Source organism: Seriola aureovittata, chromosome 9 (genome assembly GCF_021018895.1).
Source record: "Seriola aureovittata isolate HTS-2021-v1 ecotype China chromosome 9, ASM2101889v1, whole genome shotgun sequence".
Taxonomy (NCBI): Eukaryota; Metazoa; Chordata; class Actinopteri; order Carangiformes; family Carangidae; genus Seriola; species Seriola aureovittata.
The window spans coordinates 20,291,128-20,316,633 of record NC_079372.1 but is presented as its reverse complement, the minus strand read 5'-3'; the positions used below and the strand labels follow the sequence as shown (position 1 = coordinate 20,316,633).

Sequence of the window (25,506 nt, the reverse complement as noted above, 5' to 3'; positions counted from 1 at the left end):
ACTATAATATGACTTTTTATGCCTTACTATACTATGACGTTTTTATGACTTTTCATGCCTTACTATACTATGTCGTTTTTATGACTTTTTATGCCTTACTATTACTATGACTTTTTATGCCTTACTATACTATGACTTTTTATGCCTTAACTATACTATGTCGTTTTTATGACTTTTTATGCCTTACTATACTATGACTTTTTATGCCTTACTATACAATGAATTTTTATGCCTAACTATACTATGTCGTTTTTATGACTTTTTATGACTTATTATACAATGACGTTTTCATGACTTTTTATGCCTTACTATACTATGACTTTTTATGCCCTATTATACTATGACGTTTTTATGACTTTTTATGACTTATTATACAATGACGTTTTTAGGACTTTTTATGCCTTACTATACTATGACGTTTTCATGACTTTTCATGCCTTACTATACAATGACTTTTTATGCCTTACTATACTATGACGTTTTTATGACTTACTATACTATGTCGTTTTTATGACTTTTTATGCCTTCCTATTCTATGACTTTTTTATGACTTTTTATGCCTTACTATACTATGACTTTACATGCCTTACTATACTATGTCGTTTTTGTGACTTTTTATGCCTTACTATACTATGACGTTTTTATGACTTATAATACTATGTCGTTTTTATGACTTTTTATGCCTTACTATTTTATGACTTTTTTATGACTTTTTATGCCTTACTATACTATGACTTTACATGCCTTACTATACTATGTCGTTTTTATGACTTTTTATGCCTTACTATACTATGTCGTTTTTATGACTTTTTATGCCTTACTATACTATGTCGTTTTTATGACTTTTTATGCCTTATTATACTATGACTTTTTTATGACTTTTTATGCCTTACTATACTATGTCGTTTTTATGACTTTTTATGCCTTACTATACTATGTCGTTTTTATGACTTTTTATGCCTTATTATACTATGACTTTTTTATGACTTTTTATGCCTTACTATACTATGACTTTACATGCCTTACTATACTATGTCGTTTTTGTGACTTTTTATGCCTTACTATACAATGACTTTTTATGCCTTACTATACTATGACGTTTTTATGACTTTTTATGACTTATTATACAATGACGTTTTTATGACTTTTTATGCCTTACTATACTATGACTTTTTATGCCTTACTATACTATGTGCTTTTTAGGACTTTTTATGCCTTACTATACTATGTGATTTTTAGGACTTTTTATGCCTTACTATACTATGACTTTTTATGCCTTACTATACTATGACGTTTTCATGACTTCTCATGCCTTACTATAATATGACTTTTTATGCCTTACTATACTATGACTTTTTATGCCATACTATACTATTACGTTTTTTATGACTTTTCATGCCTTACTATACTAATGACTTTTTATGCCTTACTATACAATGACGTTTTTATGACTTTCTATGTCTTATTATACAATGACGTTTTTAGGACTTTTTATGCCTTACTATACTATGTGCTTTTTATGACTTTTCATGCCTTACTATACTATGACTTTTTATGCCTTACTATACTATGACTTTTTATGACTTTTTATGCCTTACTATTACTATGACTTTACATGCCTTACTATACTATGTCGTTTTTGTGACTTTTTATGCCTTACTATACAATGACTTTTTATGCCTTGATATACTATGACTTTTTATGCCTTACTATACTATGACGTTTTTATGACTTTTTATGACTTATTATACAATGACGTTTTCATGACTTTTTATGCCTTACTATACTATGACTTTTCATGCCTTACTATACCATGTCGTTTTTATGACTTTTTATGACTAACTATACAATGACGTTTTTATGACTTTTTATGCCTTACTATACTATGACGTTTTCATGACTTTTTATGCCTTACTATACTATGACTTTTCATGCCTTACTATATTATGTCGTTTTTATGACTTTTTATGACTTACTATACAATGACGTTTTTATGACTTTTTATGCCTTACTATACTATGACGTTTTTATGACTTTTTATGACTTATTATACAATGACGTTTTCATGACTTTTTATGCCTTACTATACTATGACTTTTTATGCCTTACTATACTATGACGTTTTTATGACTTTCTATGACTTATTATACTATGACTTTTTATGCCTTACTATACTATGACTTTTTATGCCTTACTATACTATGACTTTTTATGCCTTACTATACTATGACTTTTTTATGACTTTTTATGCCTTACTATACTATGACTTTACATGCCTTACTATACTATGTCGTTTTTGTGACTTTTTATGCCTTACTATACAATGACTTTTTATGCCTAACTATACTATGTCATTTTTATGACTTTTTATGACTTATTATACAATGACGTTTTCATGACTTTTTATGCCTTACTATACTATGACTTTTTATGCCTTACTATACTATGACGTTTTTATGACTTTTCATGCCTTACTATACTATGACTTTACATGCCTTACTATACTATGTCGTTTTTATGACTTTTTATGACTTACTATACAATGACGTTTTCATGACTTTTTATGCCTTACTATACAATGACGTTTTTAGGACTTTTTATGCCTACTATACTATGACGTTTTCATGACTTTTTATGCCTTACTATACTATGACTTTTCATGCCTTACTATACTATGTCGTTTTTATGACTTTTTATGACTTACTATAGAATGACGTTTTTATGACTTTTTATGCCTTACTATACTATGTGCTTTTTATGACTTTTTATGCCTTACTATACTATGACTTTTTATGCCTTACTATACTATGACTTTTTATGCCTAACTATACTATGTCGTTTTTATGACTTTTTATGCCTTACTATACTATGACTTTTTATGCCTTACTATACAATGACTTTTTATGCCTAACTATACTATGTCGTTTTTATGACTTTTTATGACTTATTATACAATGACGTTTTCATGACTTTTTATGCCTTACTATACTATGACTTTTTATGCCCTATTATACTATGACGTTTTTATGACTTTTTATGACTTATTATATAATGACGTTTTTAGGACTTTTTATGCCTTACTATACTACGACGTTTTCATGACTTTTCATGCCTAACTATACTATGTCATTTTTATGACTTTTTATGACTTATTATACAATGATGTTTTCATGACTTTTTATGCCTTACTATACTATGACTTTTTATGCCCTATTATACTATGACGTTTTTATGACTTACTATACTATGTCGTTTTTATGACTTTTTATGCCTTACTATTCTATGACTTTTTTATGACTTTTTATGCCTTACTATACTATGACTTTACATGCCTTACTATACTATGTCGTTTTTGTGACTTTTTATGCCTTACTATACTATGACGTTTTTATGACTTTTTATGCCTAACTATACTATGTCGTTTTTATGACTTTTTATGCCTTACTATTACTATGACTTTTTATGACTTTTTATGACTTTTTATGCCTTACTATACTATGACTTTACATGCCTTACTATACTATGTCGTTTTTGTGACTTTTTATGCCTTACTATACAATGACTTTTTATGCCTAACTATACTGTCGTTTTTATGACTTTTTATGCCTTACTATACTATGACGTTTTTATGACTTTTTATGACTTATTATACAATGACGTTTTCATGACTTTTTATGACTTTCTATGCCTTACTATACTATGACTTTTTATGCCTTACTATACTATGACGTTTATATGACTTTCTATGACTTATTATACAATGACGTTTTTAGGACTTTTTATGCCTTACTATACTATGACTTTTTATGCCCTATTATACTATGACGTTTTTATGACTTTTTATGACTTATTATACAATGACGTTTTTAGGACTTTTTATGCCTTACTATACTATGACGTTTTCATGACTTTTCATGCCTTACTATAATATGACTTTTTATGCCTTACTATACTATGACGTTTTTATGACTTTTCATGCCTTACCATACTATGTCGTTTTTATGACTTTTTATGCCTTACTATACTATGACTTTTTATGCCTTACTATACTATGACTTTTTATGCCTAACTATACTATGTCGTTTTTATGACTTTTTATGCCTTACTATACTATGACTTTTTATGCCTTACTATACAATGAATTTTTATGCCTAACTATACTATGTCGTTTTTATGACTTTTTATGACTTATTATACAATGACGTTTTCATGACTTTTTATGCCTTACTATACTATGACTTTTTATGCCCTATTATACTATGACGTTTTTATGACTTTTTATGACTTATTATACAATGACGTTTTTAGGACTTTTTATGCCTTACTATACTATGACGTTTTCATGACTTTTCATGCCTTACTATACAATGACTTTTTATGCCTTACTATACTATGACGTTTTCATGACTTTTCATGCCTTACTATAATATGACTTTTTATGCCTTACTATACTATGACGTTTTTATGACTTTTCATGCCTTACCATACTATGTCGTTTTTATGACTTTTTATGCCTTACTATACTATGACTTTTTATGCCTTACTATACTATGACTTTTTATGCCTAACTATACTATGTCGTTTTTATGACTTTTTATGCCTTACTATACTATGACTTTTCATGCCTTACTATACCATGTCGTTTTTATGACTTTTTATGCCTTACTATACTATGACGTTTTTATGACTTTTTATGACTTATTATACAATGACGTTTTCATGACTTTTTATGCCTTACTATTACTATGACTTTTTATGCCTTACTATACTATGACGTTTTTATGACTTTTTATGACTTATTATACAATGACATTTTTAGGACTTTTTATGCCTTACTATACTATGACGTTTTCATGACTTTTCATGCCTTACTATACTATGACGTTTTCATGACTTTTCATGCCTTACTATACTATGACGTTTTCATGACTTTTCATGCCTTACTATACTATGACTTTTTATGCCTTACTATACTATGTCGTTTTTATGACTTTTTATGCCTTACTATTCTATGACTTTTTTATGACTTTTTATGCCTTACTATACTATGACTTTTTATGCCTTACTTTACTATGTCGTTTTTATGACTTTACATGCCTTACTATACTATGTCGTCTTTGTGACTTTTTATGCCTTACTATACAATGACTTTTTATGCCTAACTATACTATGTCGTTTTTGTGACTTTTTATGCCTTACTATACTATGACGTTTTTATGACTTTTTATGACTTATTATACAATGACGTTTTCATGACTTTTTATGCCTTACTATACTATGACTTTTTATGCCCTATTATACTATGATGTTTTTATGACTTTTTATGACTTATTATACAATGACGTTTTTAGGACTTTTTATGCCTTACTATACTACAGCTTTTCATGACTTTTTATGCCTTACTATACTATGACTTTACATGCCTTACTATACTATGTCGTTTTTATGACTTTTTATGCCTTACTTCACTATGACTTTTTATGCCTCACTATTTTGTGACATTTTTATGAGGTTTTATGCCTTACTATACTATGACTTTTTATGCCTTACTATACTATGACTTTTTATGCCTTACTATACTGTGACGTTTTTATGACGTTTTATGCCTTACTATACTATGACATTTTTATGTCTTACTATTCTATGACTTTTTTATGACTTACTATACTATGACTTTACATGCCTTACTATACTAATGACTTTTTATGACTTTTTATGCCTTACTTCACTATGACTTTTTATGCCTCACTATTTTGTGACATTTTTATGAGGTTTTATGCCTTACTATACTATGACTTTTTATGCCTTACTATACTATGACTTTTTATGCCTTACTATTACTATGACTTTTTATGCCTTGCTATACTATGACGTTTTTATGACTTTTTATGACTTTTTATGACTTACTATACTATGACTTTACATGCCTTACTATACTATGACGTTTTTATGATTTTTTATGACTTACTATACAATGACTATTTTATGATTTTTTATGCCTTACTATACTATGACGTTTTTATGACTTTTTATGCCTCACTAAACTATGACGTTTTTATGATTTTTTATGACTTACTATACAATGACTATTTTATGACTTTTTATGCCTTACTTTACTATGACGTTTTTATGACTTTTTATGCCTTACTTTACTATGTCGTTTTTATGATTTTTTATGACTTACTATACAATGACGTATTTATGACTTTTTATGCCTTACTATACTATGACTTTTCATGCTTACTATACAATGACGTTTTTATGACTTTCTATGCCTTACTATACTGTGACGTTTTTATGACTTTTTATGCCTTACTATACTATGACTTTTTATGCCTTACTATACTATGACATTTTTATGACTTTTTATGCTTACTATGCTATGTCATTTTTAGGACTTTTTATGCCTTACTATACTATGACTTTACATGCCTTACTATACTATGACGTTTTTATGACTTTTTATGCCTTACTATACTACAGCTTTTTATGACTTTTTATGCCTTACTATACTATGACTTTTCATGCCTTACTATACTATGTCGTTTTTATGACTTTTTATGCCTTACTATACTATGACGTTTTTATGACTTTTTATGCCTTACTATACTATGTTGTTTTCATGACTTTTTATGCCTTAATATACTATGAAGCTTTTATGCCTTACTATACTATGTCGTTTTTATGACTTTTTATGCCTTAATATACTATGAAGCTTTTATGCCTTAATATACTATGAAGCTTTTATGCCTTACTATACTATGACTTTTCATGCCTTACTTTACTATGTCGTTTTTTATGACTTTTTATGATTTACTATACTATGACATTTAATGCCTCACTATACTATGTCCTTTTATGACTTTTTATGCCTTACTATACTATGTTGTTTTTATGACTTTTTATGCCTTACTATACTATGACTTTTTATGCCTTACTATACTATGTCGTTTTTATGACTTTTTATGCCTTACTATACTATGACGTTTTTATGATGTTTTATGCCTTACTTTACTATGTCGTTTTTATGACTTTTTATGCCTTACTATACTATGTCGTTTTCATGACTTTTCATGCCTTACTATACTATGACTTTTTATGCCTTACTATACTACAGCTTTTTATGACTTTTTATGCCTTACTATACTACAGCTTTTTATGACTTTTTATGCCTTACTATTACTATGACTTTACATGCCTTACTATACTATGTCGTTTTTTATGACTTTTTATGCCTTACTATACTATGACTTTTCATGCCTTACTATACTATGTCGTTTTCATGACTTTTTATGACTTTTTATGCCTTAATACTCTATGAAGCTTTTATGCCTTACTATACTATGTCGTTTTTATGACTTTTTATGATTTACTATACTATGACATTTAATGCCTCACTATACTATGTCCTTTTATGACTTTTTATGCCTCACTATACTATGATTTTTTATGCCTTACTATACTATGATGTTTTTATGACTTTTTATGCCTAACTATACTATGTCGTTTTTGTGACTTTTTATGCCTTACTATACTATGACGTTTTTATGACTTTTTATGACTTATTATACAATGACGTTTTCATGACTTTTTATGCCTTACTATACTATGACTTTTTATGCCCTATTATACTATGATGTTTTTATGACTTTTTATGACTTATTATACAATGACGTTTTTAGGACTTTTTATGCCTTACTATACTACAGCTTTTCATGACTTTTTATGCCTTACTATACTATGACTTTACATGCCTTACCATACTATGTCCTTTTTATGACTTTTTATGCCTTACTTCACTATGACTTTTTATGCCTCACTATTTTGTGACATTTTTATGAGGTTTTATGCCTTACTATACTATGACTTTTTATGCCTTACTATACTATGACTTTTTATGCCTTACTATACTATGACTTTTTATGCCTTGCTATACTATGACGTTTTTAGGACTTTTTATGCCTTATTATACTATGACATTTTATGCCTTACTATACTATGACGTTTTTATGATTTTTTATGACTTACTATACAATGACTATTTTATGATTTTTTATGCCTTACTATACTATGACGTTTTTATGACTTTTTATGCCTTACTAAACTATGACGTTTTTATGATTTTTTATGACTTACTATACAATGACTATTTTATGATTTTTTATGCCTTACTATACTATGACGTTTTTATGACTTTTTATGCCTTACTAAACTATGACGTTTTTATGATTTTTTATGACTTACTATACAATGACGTATTTATGACTTTTTATGCCTTACTATACTATGACTTTTCATGCTTTACTATACAATGACGTTTTTATGACTTTCTATGCCTTACTATACTGTGACGTTTTTATGACTTTTTATGCCTTGCTATACTATGACTTTTTATGCCTTACTATACTATGACATTTTTATGACTTTTTATGCTTTACTATGCTATGTCATTTTTAGGACTTTTTATGCCTTACTATACTATGACTTTACATGCCTTACTATACTATGACGTTTTTATGACTTTTTATGCCTTACTATACTACAGCTTTTTATGACTTTTTATGCCTTACTATACTATGACTTTACATGCCTTACTATACTATGTCGTTTTTATGACTTTTTATGCCTTACTATACTATGATTTTTCATGCCTTACTATACTATGTTGTTTTCATGACTTTTTATGCCTTAATATACTATGAAGCTTTTATGCCTTACTATACTATGTCGTTTTCATGACTTTTTATGCCTTAATATACTATGAAGCTTTTATGCCTTAATATACTATGAAGCTTTTATGCCTTACTATACTATGACTTTACATGCCTTACTATACTATGTCGTTTTTATGACTTTTTATGATTTACTATACTATGACATTTAATGCCTCACTATACTATGTCCTTTTATGACTTTTTATGCCTTACTATACTATGATGTTTTTATGACTTTTTATGCCTTACTATACTATGACTTTTTATGCCTTACTATACTATGTCGTTTTTATCACTTTTTATGCCTCACTATACTATGACGTTTTTATGATGTTTTATGCCTTACTATACTATGTCGTTTTTATGACTTTTTATGCCTTACTATACTATGACGTTTTCATGACTTTTCATGCCTTACTATACTATGACTTTTTATGCCTTACTATACTACAGCTTTTTATGACTTTTTATGCCTTACTATACTACAGCTTTTTATGACTTTTTATGCCTTACTATACTATGACTTTACATGCCTTACTATACTATGTCGTTTTTATGACTTTTTATGCCTTACTATACTATGATTTTTCATGCCTTACTATACTATGTCGTTTTCATGACTTTTTATGCCTTAATATACTATGAAGCTTTTATGCCTTACTATACTATGTCGTTTTTATGACTTTTTATGATTTACTATACTATGACATTTAATGCCTCACTATACTATGTCGTTTTTATGACTTTTTATGCCTCACTATACAATGACTTTTTATGCCTTACTATACTATGATGTTTTTATGACTTTTTATGCCTTACTATACTATGACTTTTTATGCCCTACTATACTATGATGTTTTTATGACTTTTTATGACTTACTATACAATGACGTTTTTAGGACTTTTTATGCCTTACTATACTATGACGTTTTCATGACTTTTCATGCCTTACTATACTATGACTTTTTATGCCTTACTATACTATGACTTTTTATGCCTTGCTATACTATGACGTTTTTATGACTTTTTATGACTTTTTATGCTTACTATACTATGACGTTTTTATGATTTTTTATGCCTTACTATACAATGACGTTTTTATGACTTTTTATGACTTTTTATGCCTTACTATACAATGACGTTTTTATGACTTTTTATGCCTTACTGTACTATGACTTTTCATGCCTTACTATACTATGTCGTTTTTATGAATTTTTATGCCTTACTATACTATGACTTTTCATGCCTTACTATACAATGACGTTTTTATGACTTTCTATGCCTTACTATACTGTGACGTTTTTATGACTTTTTATGCCTTGCTATACTATGACTTTTTATGCCTTACTATACTATGACATTTTTATGACTTTTTATGCCTTACTATGCTATGTCATTTTTAGGACTTTTTATGCCTTAATATACTATGACTTTACATGCCTTACTATACTATGACGTTTTTATGACTTTTTATGCCTTACTATACTACAGCTTTTTATGACTTTTTATGCCTTACTATACTATGACTTTACATGCCTCACTATAGTATGTTGTTTTTATGACTTTTTATGCCTTACTTCATTATGACTTTTTATGCCTCACTATTTTGTGACATTCTTATGAGGTTTTATGCCTTACTATACTATGACTTTTTATGCCTTACTATACTATGACTTTTTATGCCTTACAATACTATGTCGTTTTTATGACTTTTTATGCCTTACTATACTATGATTTTTCATGCCTTACTATACTATGTCGTTTTCATGACTTTTTATGCCTTAATATACTATGAAGCTTTTATGCCTTACTATACTATGTCGTTTTTATGACTTTTTATGATTTACTATACTATGACATTTAATGCCTCACTATACTATGTCCTTTTATGACTTTTTATGCCTCACTATACAATGACTTTTTATGCCTTACTATACTATGACGTTTTTATGATGTTTTATGCCTTACTATACTACGACATTTTTATGACTTTTTATGCCTTACTATACTGTGACGTTTTTATGACGTTTTATGCCTTACTATACTATGACATTTTTATGACTTTTTATGTCTTACTATACTATGTCGTTTTTATGACTTTTTATGCCTTACTATACTATGACGTTTTCATGACTTTTCATGCCTTACTATACTATGACTTTTTATACCTTACTATACTATGACTTTTTATGCCTTACTATGCTATGTCATTTTTAGGACTTTTTATGCCTTACTATACTATGACTTTACATGCCTTACTATACTATGACGTTTTTATGACTTTTTATGCCTTACTATACTACAGCTTTTTATGACTTTTTATGCCTTACTATACTATGACTTTTCATGCCTTACTATACTATGTCGTTTTTATGACTTTTTATGCCTTACTATACTATGATTTTTCATGCCTTACTATACTATGTCGTTTTCATGACTTTTTATGCCTTAATATACTATGAAGCTTTTATGCCTTACTATACTATGTCGTTTTTATGACTTTTTATGATTTACTATACTATGACATTTAATGCCTCACTATACTATGTCCTTTTATGACTTTTTATGCCTCACTATACAATGACTTTTTATGCCTTACTATACTATGACGTTTTTATGATGTTTTATGCCTTACTATACTATGACTTTTTATGACTTTTTATGCCTTACTATACTGTGACGTTTTTATGACTTTTTATGCCTTACTATACTATGACATTTTTATGACTTTTTATGTCTTACTATACTATGTCGTTTTTATGACTTTTTATGCCTTACTATACTATGACGTTTTCATGACTTTTCATGCCTTACTATACTATGACTTTTTATACCTTACTATACTATGACTTTTTATGCCTTACTATGCTATGTCATTTTTAGGACTTTTTATGCCTTACTATACTATGACTTTACATGCCTTACTATACTATGACGTTTTTATGACTTTTTATGCCTTACTATACTACAGCTTTTTATGACTTTTTATGCCTTACTATACTATGACTTTACATGCCTTACTATACTATGTCGTTTTTATGACTTTTTATGACTTTCTATGCCTTACTATACTATGATTTTTCATGCCTTACTTTACTATGTCGTTTTCATGACTTTTTATGCCTTAATATACTATGAAGCTTTTATGCCTTACTATTACTATGACTTTTTATGACTTTTTATGATTTACTATACTATGACATTTAATGCCTCACTATACTATGTCCTTTTATGACTTTTTATGCCTCACTATACAATGACTTTTTATGCCTTACTATACTATGATGTTTTTATGACTTTTTATGCCTTACTATACTATGACTTTTTATGCCCTACTATACTATGATATTTTTATGACTTTTTATGACTTATTATACAATGACGTTTTTAGGACTTTTTATGCCTTACTATACTATGACGTTTTCATGACTTTTCATGCCTTACTATACTATGACTTTGTATGCCTTACTATACTATGACTTTTTATGCCTTGCTATACTATGACGTTTTTAGGACTTTTTATGCCTTATTATACTATGACATTTTAATGACTTTTCATGCCTTACTATACAATGACTTTTTATGCCCTACTATACTATGACTTTTTATGCCTTACTATACTATGACGTTTTTATGATTTTTTATGACTTACTATACAATGACGTTTTTATGACTTTTTATGTCTTACTATACTATGACGTTTTTATGACTTTTTATGCCTTACTATACTATGACTTTTCATGCCTTACTATACTATGTCGTTTTTATGAATTTTTATGCCTTACTATACTATGACTTTTCATGCCTTACTATACAATGACGTTTTAATGACTTTCTATGCCTTACTATACTGTGACGTTTTTATGACTTTTTATGCCTTGCTATACTATGACTTTTTATGCCTTTCTATACTATGACATTTTTATGACTTTTTATGCCTTACTATGCTATGTCATTTTTAGGACTTTTTATGCCTTAATATACTATGACTTTACATGCCTTACTATACTATGACGTTTTTATGACTTTTTATGCCTTACTATACTACAGCTTTTTATGACTTTTTATGCCTTACTATACTATGACTTTACATGCCTTACTATACTATGTCGTTTTTATGACTTTTTATGCCTTACTTCATTATGACTTTTTATGCCTCACTATTTTGTGACAGTCTTATGAGGTTTTATGCCTTACTATACTATGACTTTTTATGCCTTACTATACTATGACTTTTTATGCCTTACTATACAATGACTTTTTATGCCTTACAATACTATGTCGTTTTTATGACTTTTTATGCCTTACTATACTATGATTTTTCATGCCTTACTATACTATGTCTTTTTCATGACTTTTTATGCCTTAATATACTATGAAGCTTTTATGCCTTACTATACTATGTCGTTTTTATGACTTTTTATGATTTACTATACTATGACATTTAATGCCTCACTATACTATGTCCTTTTATGACTTTTTATGCCTCACTATACAATGACTTTTTATGCCTTACTATACTATGATGTTTTTATGACTTTTTATGCCTTACTATACTATGACTTTTTATGCCTTACTATACTATGTCTTTTTTATGACTTTTTATGTCTTACTATACTATGTCGTTTTTATGACTTTTTATGCCTTACTATACTATGACGTTTTTATGATGTTTTATGCCTTACTATACTACGACATTTTTATGACTTTTTATGCCTTACTATACTGTGACGTTTTTATGACGTTTTATGCCTTACTATACTATGACATTTTTATGACTTTTTATGCCTTACTATACTGTGACGTTTTTATGACTTTTTATGCCTTACTATACTATGACACTTTTATGAATTTTTATGCCTTACTCTACTATGACACTTTTATGAATTTTTATGCCTTACTATAATATGTCGTTTTTATGACTTTTTATGCCTTACTATACTATGACTTTTTATACCTTACTATACAATGTCGTTTTTATGACTTTTTATGCCTGACTATACTATGACATTTTTATGAATTTTTACATCTTATTATACTATGACGTTTTCATCACTTTTTATGCTTTACTATACGAAAACCTTTTATACCTCACTATATTATGACATTTTCATACCTTTCTCCAGTATGACATTTTGCAGAAAAAAAAACTACTGACAACAACAGAGATTTTAGGAAATTACTGAGCCTTTGCTATTTTAAACAAACTGTATTAAGTAAGATTGTTGACATCAGTGGGAATAAATTCAGATGTCTGTGTTTTTGGAAATGTCTTTTGAATCTGAGGCACAAAAACCAGGGTCCACCCATTTTCAGCTCACCGTATACATCAGATAAACAAAGAAGGCTACTTGAGGAAGGTTCTGCACCATGAAAACCCAGACCAGGACCTTGGCTTCCTTCAAAACCTGGAAAAACAACAAATGTTACTACTACTAATGCCTTTGTGTGTTCTTGACTGATGAACCCTGCAGAATATTTCTTGTCTCATTGTTTGAACAGACGATGGATGAAGAACACGCACTGCAACTGCCCCTACAGCGGCGGTGAGGCAGGCCCAGAGCACTCCCACACCCAGGATGATGCTGTTGTTAGCAGACATGGCCGAGTCCGACGTCGTGATCAGGATACACAGAGACAACTGAAATACACCGACAGCACATCATTAATGAAGCCAGTGTTTGAATTTGTTTCCATCCTTTTTCAACTGCCATAAATATATACTTACGTTTGATATGCTTTGTTTGAACATATCATTTATATGATTTATTTTCAAGAATTGTATTTTATTTGTATCGGCTCTATGCAGGACGTAGGAACTATGTTTGCACCTCTGTTGCACTGGAAAACCAGCTCATTTTAAAAAAATCGCAAATTCATTATTATAATAATTATTATATTAATATATAATATTATAATGTATTTTACAGTGTGAAGAGTGTCTGATGGTGGGTTTTACTTCACAAGAACACCATTTTTATTTATTAATTGAATCCCATTGAGGTTAGTTTTCAGATAGGACAATACGACATCAGACACACAAATAAAAATAAAACAATACACCATGATGCTGTTTTAATTTACTGCAGCAAAATCAACTTATAGGTCTCAGTAAACTATTGGAACAAAACTCCACTTGTTCTCCAACGGAACAAAACAAAATTATTACTGGTCTCTTCAGTGTCAAGGCTGTCGCATTTTTGCAAAGAGGAATGTGCAATGTAATGTTACCTGAGCCCACAGGTCAAAGGTCACCATGGAAAAACAGAGGTTGAGCAGGAAGTACTGCTCCTGGAGGCTCTCCAAGGCCCCGCCCACACGGAAAGCCATCATGTTGGGCCTCTGGATGAGCAGCGAGGTGCAGAGGACATGCACCACGCCCAGACACATCATGCACACAAAACGAACCTGTGACACAATCAGATCACAGCTGGTCTAACACAGTTTTCAAAAACATGTTGAAGATTCTCATCAGTGATGTCACAACTCAGTCATGTCACACAGTGAGTTTAATTAGCTAATTATGTAACTAACACCATGTGTCACGTAAAGTACATCAGCCTGCAGCCAGAAAGTTATTCTATATGTTCTGTGCTGGTATTCAATGTATTTTAATTGGGCTATTTTCATGCCAACAAGACTAAAGTCTGCAGCCATGTTAGTGACTATAAGTAAAACATTTACCAATGTCAATAACTTGAGCGATAGCATGCTAACATTTGCTAACCAGCACAAACAAAGCTGAGTCTGATGGGAATGAAAAAAACAAAGAACTGGACAAAGTGAAATTTCAACTAGATGATGGTGCTGGATGAAAAGTTGAGAGATCACTGAAGTTATCGAGGAACATCCTGAGGGGAACGTGAATATAAGTTCTGTCAATATCTGTCGAGACATTTCACTAAAAACCACAAATGTCAGTCTCATGGTGTCACTAGAGGAAAAGTAACAAGATTAAAGTCATTAGGATTCATCCTCTGGGAACCATGAACGTCTGTGGAAAATATTAAGGACAGAGAATAAATGCAGATCGTCTGTGTACAGTAAACTATTACTATTGTGTAAATGATTCATATATCAAACATCAGTGGCTGTGGCTGACAGCTCGTCCGGAGCACCGGGACATTTCCTGGTGTCCTGTTACTTTGTCCTGCAGCGTGAACAGTCAACTTAAACCAGTGAAAATATCCCAAGCAGGAATAAGTTGACGGACCTCTTTAATCACCCACGCTGTGTGTGACAGAGATAGAGAGAGAGAGAGAGAGAGAGAGCACTGGGAAACTACTGCCCTTCATCTAATGTATATAGCCTCCATTTTCCTCTTGTAGTAACATGCAATTATAATTATTACTATTATAATTATCATAATAATAATTATTATTATTATTATTATTATTGAGCTTTTTTCATATTTATTGGTCAGTCACAAATTTTTATATTTTGTAATCTGGATCATTTTCCTCCCAGATGAACATAGAGGCCAAATATATCTGGTAACTTACATCTACAGCGAGGGGGGCCTGGGATGGCGTCAAATTCCCATATATTCAATGTATAGTGTAGTTATGGTTCTATTTTTACTTTCTATTCTATTTTTATTTAATATTGTATTTCGTTTATTTAGTTGCTGTATATAATTTAGCCTTAAATTGCCTTTGTTTTTTTAAATACCTCATTGTATCTATCTATCTATCTATCTATCTATCTATTTGTCTATTTGGCTGTCTGTCTGGCTGTCTATCTATCTGTCTGTCTATCTGTCTGTCTGTCTGTCTGTCTGTCTGTCTGTCTGTCTGTGACTGATAGCTACAATAACAGTGACATCTAGTGGTGGAACCTGTTTCTTTCAACAAGCAGGAAGCTGTTGTCACTAATGAAGTGAGATTACTGGCAGCAGCTGGTATGAATCACTCAGTGATAGTGATGTTGTTGTTTCAGGTTGTAATCTTGATGTTGGCACAGACTTCTGGTGGTTTTGGTTAGGTCATGAAAACATCAAGAAGATTTTAGTTTCTTCCTCAGTTAGATTTTTAAATGATAACTATGTAAACAATCATTCAGGACAATGATGAAAGAGCTCCCACCGACGTACAGTGTGTCCAGCAGAGGGTGACCTACCAGCAGCTCCTGCTTGCCCTTTGACCCCTGCACGGAGAAGTTGACCACCGATCGGATCATGACCACCAACACGCTGAGCACGAATACCACCAGCTCCTGTGTGTTCTCCTGCAGCACGCCACGGCTGATGTAGTAGATGCAGAACACTGCAGGACACAGACAGACAGACACAAACAACACCAGTTTGTTTGGTTTATTTTCAAATTTTATCCAATCCGTCATCTCTGTGCGTCTGAATGTAAAGCCTTTATAATGCTGTTCATTCAGGGTTTCTACTGATGATGTTCTTGATACTGTATGGTTCATTTTTCAACTTTTAATCACAATAACTGTTGGTACTAGTTAATAAAATGTATCTCCATTGAATCTGTTTCCTTGGTGCTACTGCATATTTTTCACAGAGGTACTTCTCAGTGTTTGTAAGAAATAAAGTACTAATTACTGCATTTTGATCAGTTAATAAATATAACAACCCGTCAGTGTTCTGAGTCCTGACTGAAGAGGAGACGGATTGAAGTCCTGGATTTGAGTCGTAAGTTTTTTAAATCACATTCTGGATAAAGCACTTATAACTAACTTACTTACCACTAATTAACTGGTTCCAGCTTCTTAAATGTGAATATATTCCAGTTTTCACCGTCTTCAATGATGGTAAATTGAATATATAATATATGTGGGTTTTGGACTGACGGTTGAACAGAACAAGAGATTTGAAGATGTCACCTGCGGGAACTTATTATGTGCAGTTTTTGCTATTTTCAGAATTTTTTAAAGACCAAACGATTCATCAAGAAAATAATCTGTAAATTATGGTGATAGATATGGAGAATAATTCCATTATGTGGCTATTGTGTAGCTGCAGGAAATCCATCATTAAGAAAAGTAAAACACCAGGAACTAAAAAGATCTTTTGGAAACTTTTGGAAACAATAAGATTTAAGCAGAAGTTTATTTTATGTTCGTAGGAAATTACGCTTCAGGGGGAAATTAATCACCAGTAACACCCAGTGCCTAAACCATGGGATCATTTCATCAGATCACACGCACAGAGTGGCATAGTGAAGCCAGTGTTCATCACATGATTACACCAGGAAACATTTGGCCGTTAAACAGTCGAGATGAGAAATCAAACTTCCTGAAAACACTGGCAGTAAACGACATGACGGCACTCACAGATTCCCACCAGCTGGATGAGAGACACGGTGAAGTTGTCCTCGTCAGACGCGTCGGTTCCCATGCGCTGCTTGTAGATGCTGTTCAGGGTGAGGCCGAGCAGCGCCAGCAAAGACGCTATCGTGAAGCAGAAATAGAGCTTCAGCAGACATGACAGCTCCGACCACGGCTTTATCTGCACGAGGGTGGAGATGGGAAACAGTGTATGAACATATAAACACAGTTTTTTAAAACTTATTCTAATATAGTTGAAATAAATTTAATGATTATTTAGATTATATTTGTAGAATCCAAGTTTTTTTTTCCTGTTGCACCCACAAAATGTGTTTCAGTTTTCCTCTGTTTCGTTACACTCTGCAAATAAAACTGAGCTTGAACTCTACTTGCAGAGATGCTAATGTTTTAGCACCATGACACTGGGATGAAGGGTCGAGCTTCTCACCGGCCCACATGGTGTCGGGATCAGTTCCCGGTGTCTTGGCCTCAAGTTTGGAGACAGAAGATCGGGGCTGTCTTGTGGTTGGTTGCCCAACAAAGGCCTGCAGAGTAAAACATTTGTTTCTTAAATGTAATGCATGAGAGAACTGAGAGATACTGCAGTTAAATCAATTCATTTTGGCCACCGAAGTATCTTCTGCAGCTCGGACCATGTTCTGTCCAGTGAGTTTACTGTAATGTCCTCATGTCAACGTTACAACGTGAGAACAAACCGCTGCTCCAGGTCCTTCATTCCTTCTGCTATCAGGCTACTCAAGGCCGACAGTCGACATTTTAAATGGCTGTTATATTAAAATTTTCATTCATGTATTCATATTATTTATTCATTATATGAACTTTGACATAATGTGTTATTTTATTTGTTTAATTTTTATTTATTTGACTTACTGCTGCTCCATTGCCTCTGACTTATAACTTGTGTGTATGGACTGTTTTAGCTGCAAAGGAGCTGCCCTTCTTGGGATTAATAAAGTCTGAATCTGAATCATATGAACTTCACATTAAAGTAAGTAAATATGTAACTTAACAGGTCTTTATAGTCAGGACCAAGTGTCATAAAGAGCTTCACTCACAACAATAAAAGCATGAGACACTTAACAAACCGACACCACACACAAACACCAATAAATGGTTTGTGTAAACAGGAAGGAGTTTAAACCGGGACAGACCAGGAAAAAGACATAAATAAAACAGTTAGAGCGTGGTGAGTCGGAAGGTTTGGGAAGATGACTAGTTCAGAGATAAAATATTACTGATGTTTTCTAAAGTCAGTTTTAAATAAGACAAGTAGTGTGGACAGGACAATAAAAATCACATGTATTCACAGTATTTAAGTCTAGTGAAGACTTAATAATACACTCACGCTTTTATAGTTGTATTAGTTATTTTCTTTTAAATAAAAACTGACTTATTGCAAAAAAATACATAAATAAATGATTAAAATGGTCAAATACAGAATACAAACATTTGTTTTAAAAAGAAAAAACTCTTCACAAATCAAGCAAATGTTTGTTTGTTTTATCGAAATGTGTAGTCAGTTATTTACTTGCATTAGTGATGTCATTCCCTGGTGTTATTGTTATTGTTATTGTCATTCTCATTATAATATTACAGGTTTGGTTTTGCACCATTGTTGATTGTCGTTTCTTCATGTCACTGTCATTGTTTTTTCTTTTTTCTTAATATGTTCAGTTCAGTTTTTCTGGCGCTGGTTGTTCGTTCTTTGTTGCGTATTTGTGTGTTGTTTTTATGTCTACTCTGTGTGCCTTTTATATCGCTCCACTCGGGGACCAATAAAGTTTATTGAATTGAATTGAAACAATCCAGAAATACACATTTAGATTTTACCAGAATAAAGTTGTATTCTAATATTTGGAAAATGAAGATTGGATGAAAGGAATAAATACAAACACTGCACCAGACATTAAGAAATGTTAATACACTTTTACTTTGTATTTCATTAACTTGTTTTATTCTATTAAAATACAAAAAAATTAATTGTGGCATGTGCAAAAGTTTGGGAACCCTTCTACATGTCTTTAAATCATTAGTTTAATTCTTTAGTTTCTTGAACTTGTAGTCGAGGTCAAGAACTGTCAACAGGTGATGAGACAACACCCACCTTCTCCTCTGAGTAACTGACTGAGGATCTGAGAATGAAACAAACTTGAACCTATAAAACAGGGGAGGCTCAAAGAAAGACATTAAATCACTTCCAGCTTGAAACTTGTTAATGGGAACTGTGGAGGTCAGGACAAGACTGCACCAAACTCTGACTGAGTAGGGATCTCAAGCTTTTTCTACATACCACAAAATTACTGTTTAATTTTATTTCCAGTAAGTAACAACATTAACATCCAAAGAAAGGCTCTTTATTTCTTTCCACTTGTAAAACTCAGCAAAATAAGGAACGAGCCAGTGACGGTCAAAGTTCACCTGTTTTTTTTTATGTCTTCAGATTCAGATTCAAATTCAAACTTGTTCGAGGAGCATAAAAATAAAATAAAGCAGCTCAGAGAGACAGGAAACATTGAATGGCTGATCACAAATCCTGGACTTCCCCAGTGTTTCCATTTGGAAAGTAAAATAATGAGGGACGTGTCTACAGACTGACAACAGATCAAGAATGATGGAGGGAACTCCAGATGTGCAGTTAAGGGACATGAATATAAAATGTAATAAACTCATTTATATTTGTTTCTCAGTGTTATGTTTTCTAATTAATCCATGTGCATTTCTGTGTGAGTTTTAATATCCTCCACAACCATCATGAAGGAGGCGGTCAACAGTTAGATTAATGCAGTCTTTTTATACAGTACGTTAATCCATTCAGACAGTTTATAGTTCATCCAAACCTGTTGTTTGACACATTATAATGAGTGACGAGTTATAATAAGCTGATTTTCTCCCGTCGCAAAACAACTTAACCTGTTATAAATGAGACTGTAAATGAAGCTGCTGACCTTATCTCGTCCATTTCCTTTGGGGACCGGACTGTGGGAGCCCGGGTTTACATTCCTGCGCAGTCCTGCTGTCCGTCTCTGCTCCGGCTCACTAAACTTCAGTTTCACATTTGACAGTATGAACAGGAACAGACGCGGATGTTCTTTTTCTTCTTCGGCTGTTCTCGTTCTTCTTCGTTTTACTTTGTCTCCTCGAGAGCGCTGCTGCTGCTGCTGCCCCCGCCCCCCGGAGGACCAGAGAGGCTTTCATGAGTTCAGCTACGATTATCTGACACGTTAGACCATTTAAATTCTTTCTAACATTATGGAAGGATTGTTGTAGGACCCCCAGACTGAAATGTGCGTCTCTTAGTCCCTTTGAGCCTCTTAATGGTCATTTTTATGTCTTTCTGTGGTCGCTTTCTATGACGGAGCATTAGGGGAAAAAGAAATCTGAAATTTCCAGAATAAAGTCATGATATTGCAAGAAAAAGGTCGTAATATTACGAGAATAAAGTTGTGGTTTTATGAGTAAAAAGTATATCGTATAGCTGTATATTGAGTTGGTTTTTTTTATTGAACGAAAACATGACAAATAACCAGAAAACAATAAACACAGATCAAACTGAACACCCTAGGTCACACTAAAACAAACCAAATAACGAACACAAACACAAAATATTACAATAACAATCAGGCTTGACAACCTAAATAAGATATATATATAAAAAAATTAAAAAAAAATTAAAAAAACAAAACAAAGGCTAGATAAGGTCGGTGCATGAATTATAATTCTTCTGCAGTTGTTCACGTTGTATAATGAAAAATGCCAGCTTTAGGGGTCAATTTAAACTAAATAAACAAACTGTGTAAATAATGAACATAATTAGCACACAATTACTGTGTGCAGGTTACCGTTATTTATAAAAGGTGGTGGGGAGAGATGAAGGGGTCGGTTCGATATATGGCTGGAACTAAAAGGTTTAGAGGTTGTTGCGCAGCTAAACCGAACCAAAATGACTGAGGAACAGTGCTGGGTCTGTAAATAATGTGGCAGCCTGATAAATATAGATGAGTTAAACCTCAGTGATGTATAATAAATCAGACAGTTGACAAATTAAAGAAAATAAACAAGACAAAGTGTAGCAGTCAGGTGTTGAGTCAAAACAGCTTCAGTGGTTGTTAAACTGTGTTGAGAACTGGTGACTGAAGGCCACAGCATATAATTCACATCATTTTCAACCTCATTAAACCATTCAAGTCACCAGGGGTGACTGGTAGGATGAATTCTTCAGTACAACAAACAAAAGTAAATACCTTGCCATGCATACCACAAAGATAATAGAGAAAACTAAAACATCTTAGATTCTTAATGCATCCAAAGGAAAAAAGAAAAAAGAAAAAAAAGGAATCTCAAACATTCACCAGGATTTTGCTTATTCTGTTAACAAAGAACATAACTGAATGCAAGACACAACTTTACTACTTCTGGTTCTAAATTACAACAATTTGCCTTACTAACAATTTTCATGTCAAATAAACTAGTAAATTAAGATTCATTGAAGGTAAACATAATTTGAAAGAAATAAGCAATAAATAAGATCAAACAAAGGACATTGGTTTCCAGCAACTTACTGGTTTGGCAGCATGGTCTCTAACAAAGGGATCTCAGTTGATCACACCCAGTGCTTTTGTCAACTCCCCTATGCAATCTCCCCCCCTGTCCTCTAACAGGTGAAGCCCCACCCACCCAGTCTGACATGTCAGCTGGAGATTTTTGAACAATAACAGAGTACAACACAATCTAGTAGAATATATACTGTCCACTACCTCCTCAGCAGCAAACCACAGACAGATATAGTCAGAGAGCAGCTGCTGAACATAGCTGAGCATTTAGCAGCTAAAGAGACAGATTTCCCTCAGGAACTGGTGGAGACCAAACACAGAGCTAAAACAGAGGAGACACTGGACTGAGATCCTCATGAGACATCAGGTGAAGAATAATAATAAATAATAAACAATGTAAACTAAAAGTTATAAATGAAGATGGAAAAAGTTGTCCTCCCTTCTTCTCTTCATCCCTCCGCAGTCTTTCCACCAATAGTCTCACAGTGTGACACACCTGCAATGTGAGTGAGGTCAGTGCCAATCCTTCTGGGTTTGCCACACTTGTATGATGTTGATGCCGACGGGTTTTTCCTCCAGGCAGCGACCCTTGCTCTGCCACAACAGCTTCGGTCTGCCTTCCTCTTCCTGTAGGCTCTGGTCCTAGGTACAGGTAGTCTAGGCAGAAGGGGGCGTGCGCTGGGGCAAGGGGAGGACCAACAGCACCAGATGAGGGGCCAGTCTTTGTGTACAGCTGCACACCTGGTGGGCCCTGAATGCAGCTCCGGTGGCACCTCTGTGTCTCCATATGGCCTGGATGTGGACAGTAAGAAAGGTTTTCAAATGTTAATATTTGTGTGTGAATTACACACACACAAAGAATAATATTTGTTTTGTTAAGAAATGACATATAACAATTTTATTGTTCACTGTTAATATGCATTTAACTACTACACAGGAACCCATTGCCAGGGTGACAGTAATCAGTCATGTTGCAGACTGAGGGAATGAAAGCAGGGTTAGACTACATTTCATACCCATCCAACCTGTAAAGAGATAACTGGTGTCTTTACCATTTAGTTTATTATAATCATTCGGTCCATTTGCTGTTTATAACATAATTGTTATTTTCTACATGTAGGCTATACTCAGTTATCTTCATTTGTCCTGTACAGTCACTTGAACAGCCAACTCACCTCTTACAGGTGGTAATAGTGAGGAATATGTCATAATGCACAATATATACTAAATAAGTGAGAAACAGGCTACAAGGTTCATGTATTTATCATTTGACACAGGTTTGTATAACAAGATGAGACTCCACATTAAACATATTTTAATGACATCTTATTTACAGTATATAATTTTGTTTTGTTGAGCGGAATAAAGGGAACAGCAACTAGCACTTCTCCATATACAATGTTATAAATATAAATGCTAATGCCCAAGGGAAGCTGCTAGCTTGCTGGTTCTGTCCTGGTGTGGCACTGGCCTGAGGTGGATTCTACTTTCCCTGTGGAAACACATAATTATACTAAATAAAACAAACTTTACATTGCAGGGAAAACCAGGTCAATTTAGGCAGCTGTTCACAATACAGTATTGACTAAAATTCATTACACTTACCATTATTCACTCAGTCGGGTATTATGCAGGAAGCTCCTATTAGTTTCAAAAGGAGGTAGTCGCAAAGCTCCCAACTGCAGGAACCGTTAACAGGAATCCTGGAAAGAGTTTAAAAAGTTGGACTGTCATTGAGTGGATTCACGTTCACATGCAGTTTTCTGCTCTGTATTTGTACTATGCCTGAGTGAGTACACGATGATGAAAATAAACTCAACATATCCAGAGATCGTTAAACAGTTAGCGTGCTTACAGTTAGCCCAGGCAGTTACACGGTTAGCGTTAGCCTAGCATCAGGTAGCTAATCTTGATAGTCGAAGAAGTAGTTTTCAACACGTAACTTGTAGCCTGTCTCAAGTTTAGCAATTGGTGTTAAGGAAAACATTTCGGCGATTCTGTTGACATCAGCCATTGTAGTCTTCGGTAAGTTGTAGAGGGATTCCTTGAAAATAATCTTGTCCATCGTTTAGGTATTTACCGACCGGCTGCAGGCACTGAAGGTAACCGGATGTAAACACCCACGCCGTTTGACTACTTCCGCTTTCTTGACGTACAGCGTGAAAAGAGCCTATAGAGTCTAAGCGGCGGAAAGATACAAATTACAACTTATGGACAGGGCCACAATAAAATAAAAATCAGAGCGGAAACAGAATGCAGATAGTGATTATGATCGTCGATTGCTATGACTCAAAAATATAATCAAACATCAGCGATCATTTTGCCAGATGACCCACCTCTACGTTCACACCAAATTTCTCAGCGTGAAACCTTAAGCAACTGAGCGTCTTATCTCCACATTTATCTTTAGTTCTGTAGGAACATGTGACCACAGAACAGTTTCCAACAGCAACCAACACTTTACGGCAGCCCTACTCAATTCTCAGGGGACACACTTCAGGGAGCACAACACATAGCAAATGAAGCAGAGTGTGTTACACTTAACATTACTTGGTTGTGGTTTATGTGGTATTTACAGGTGCCAATGAAAATGGAAGTTTTTCACCCTGTGTCTAATTCTAGCTGACACTGTTTAGTGGCAAATACAACCTCAATAAGGTTAATTTAGTAGTAGTATCCAGTACAATCGCAAAGCAGAGTCCAATCACAGGGCAGGTGGTTCTGTTGCCTTCATCGGCAGAACCTGGATCCATGTAATTTCAGGTAGTCCGTTTTTTTTCTGAACTTACAGGAACCAGCGACAAAGATCCACTTCAATTTATTCAGCGTCTCAACTTTGTGACGCTGTTCCCAAACAATCAATGTTTCAGTTCCATTCAATTAATTGTTTTAATCTATGCTTTTACCATACAAGTCAGCCATTTCCCCGATCTAAC

At 32.8% G+C, this 25,506-nt stretch overlaps 1 protein-coding gene across 1 annotated transcript in view; it reads right to left on the bottom strand.

The window, feature by feature from the left end:
* The window catches only part of LOC130174398 (uncharacterized), a 33,852-nt gene extending 12,728 nt beyond the window's left edge, over window positions 1-21,124 (bottom strand). The window contains exons 1-7 of the mRNA XM_056384182.1: window positions 20,966-21,124; window positions 18,448-18,544; window positions 18,006-18,180; window positions 16,833-16,978; window positions 14,946-15,122; window positions 14,239-14,355; window positions 14,036-14,122 (exon numbers count right to left, since the gene is read on the bottom strand). Of these exons, the coding sequence (XP_056240157.1) occupies window positions 14,036-14,122; window positions 14,239-14,355; window positions 14,946-15,122; window positions 16,833-16,978; window positions 18,006-18,180; window positions 18,448-18,544; window positions 20,966-20,979 (813 nt within the window). The 5' untranslated portion in view covers window positions 20,980-21,124. The remainder of the gene's footprint in view (window positions 1-14,035; window positions 14,123-14,238; window positions 14,356-14,945; window positions 15,123-16,832; window positions 16,979-18,005; window positions 18,181-18,447; window positions 18,545-20,965) is intronic.
* Between the last annotated feature and the right edge of the window lie 4,382 nt (window positions 21,125-25,506).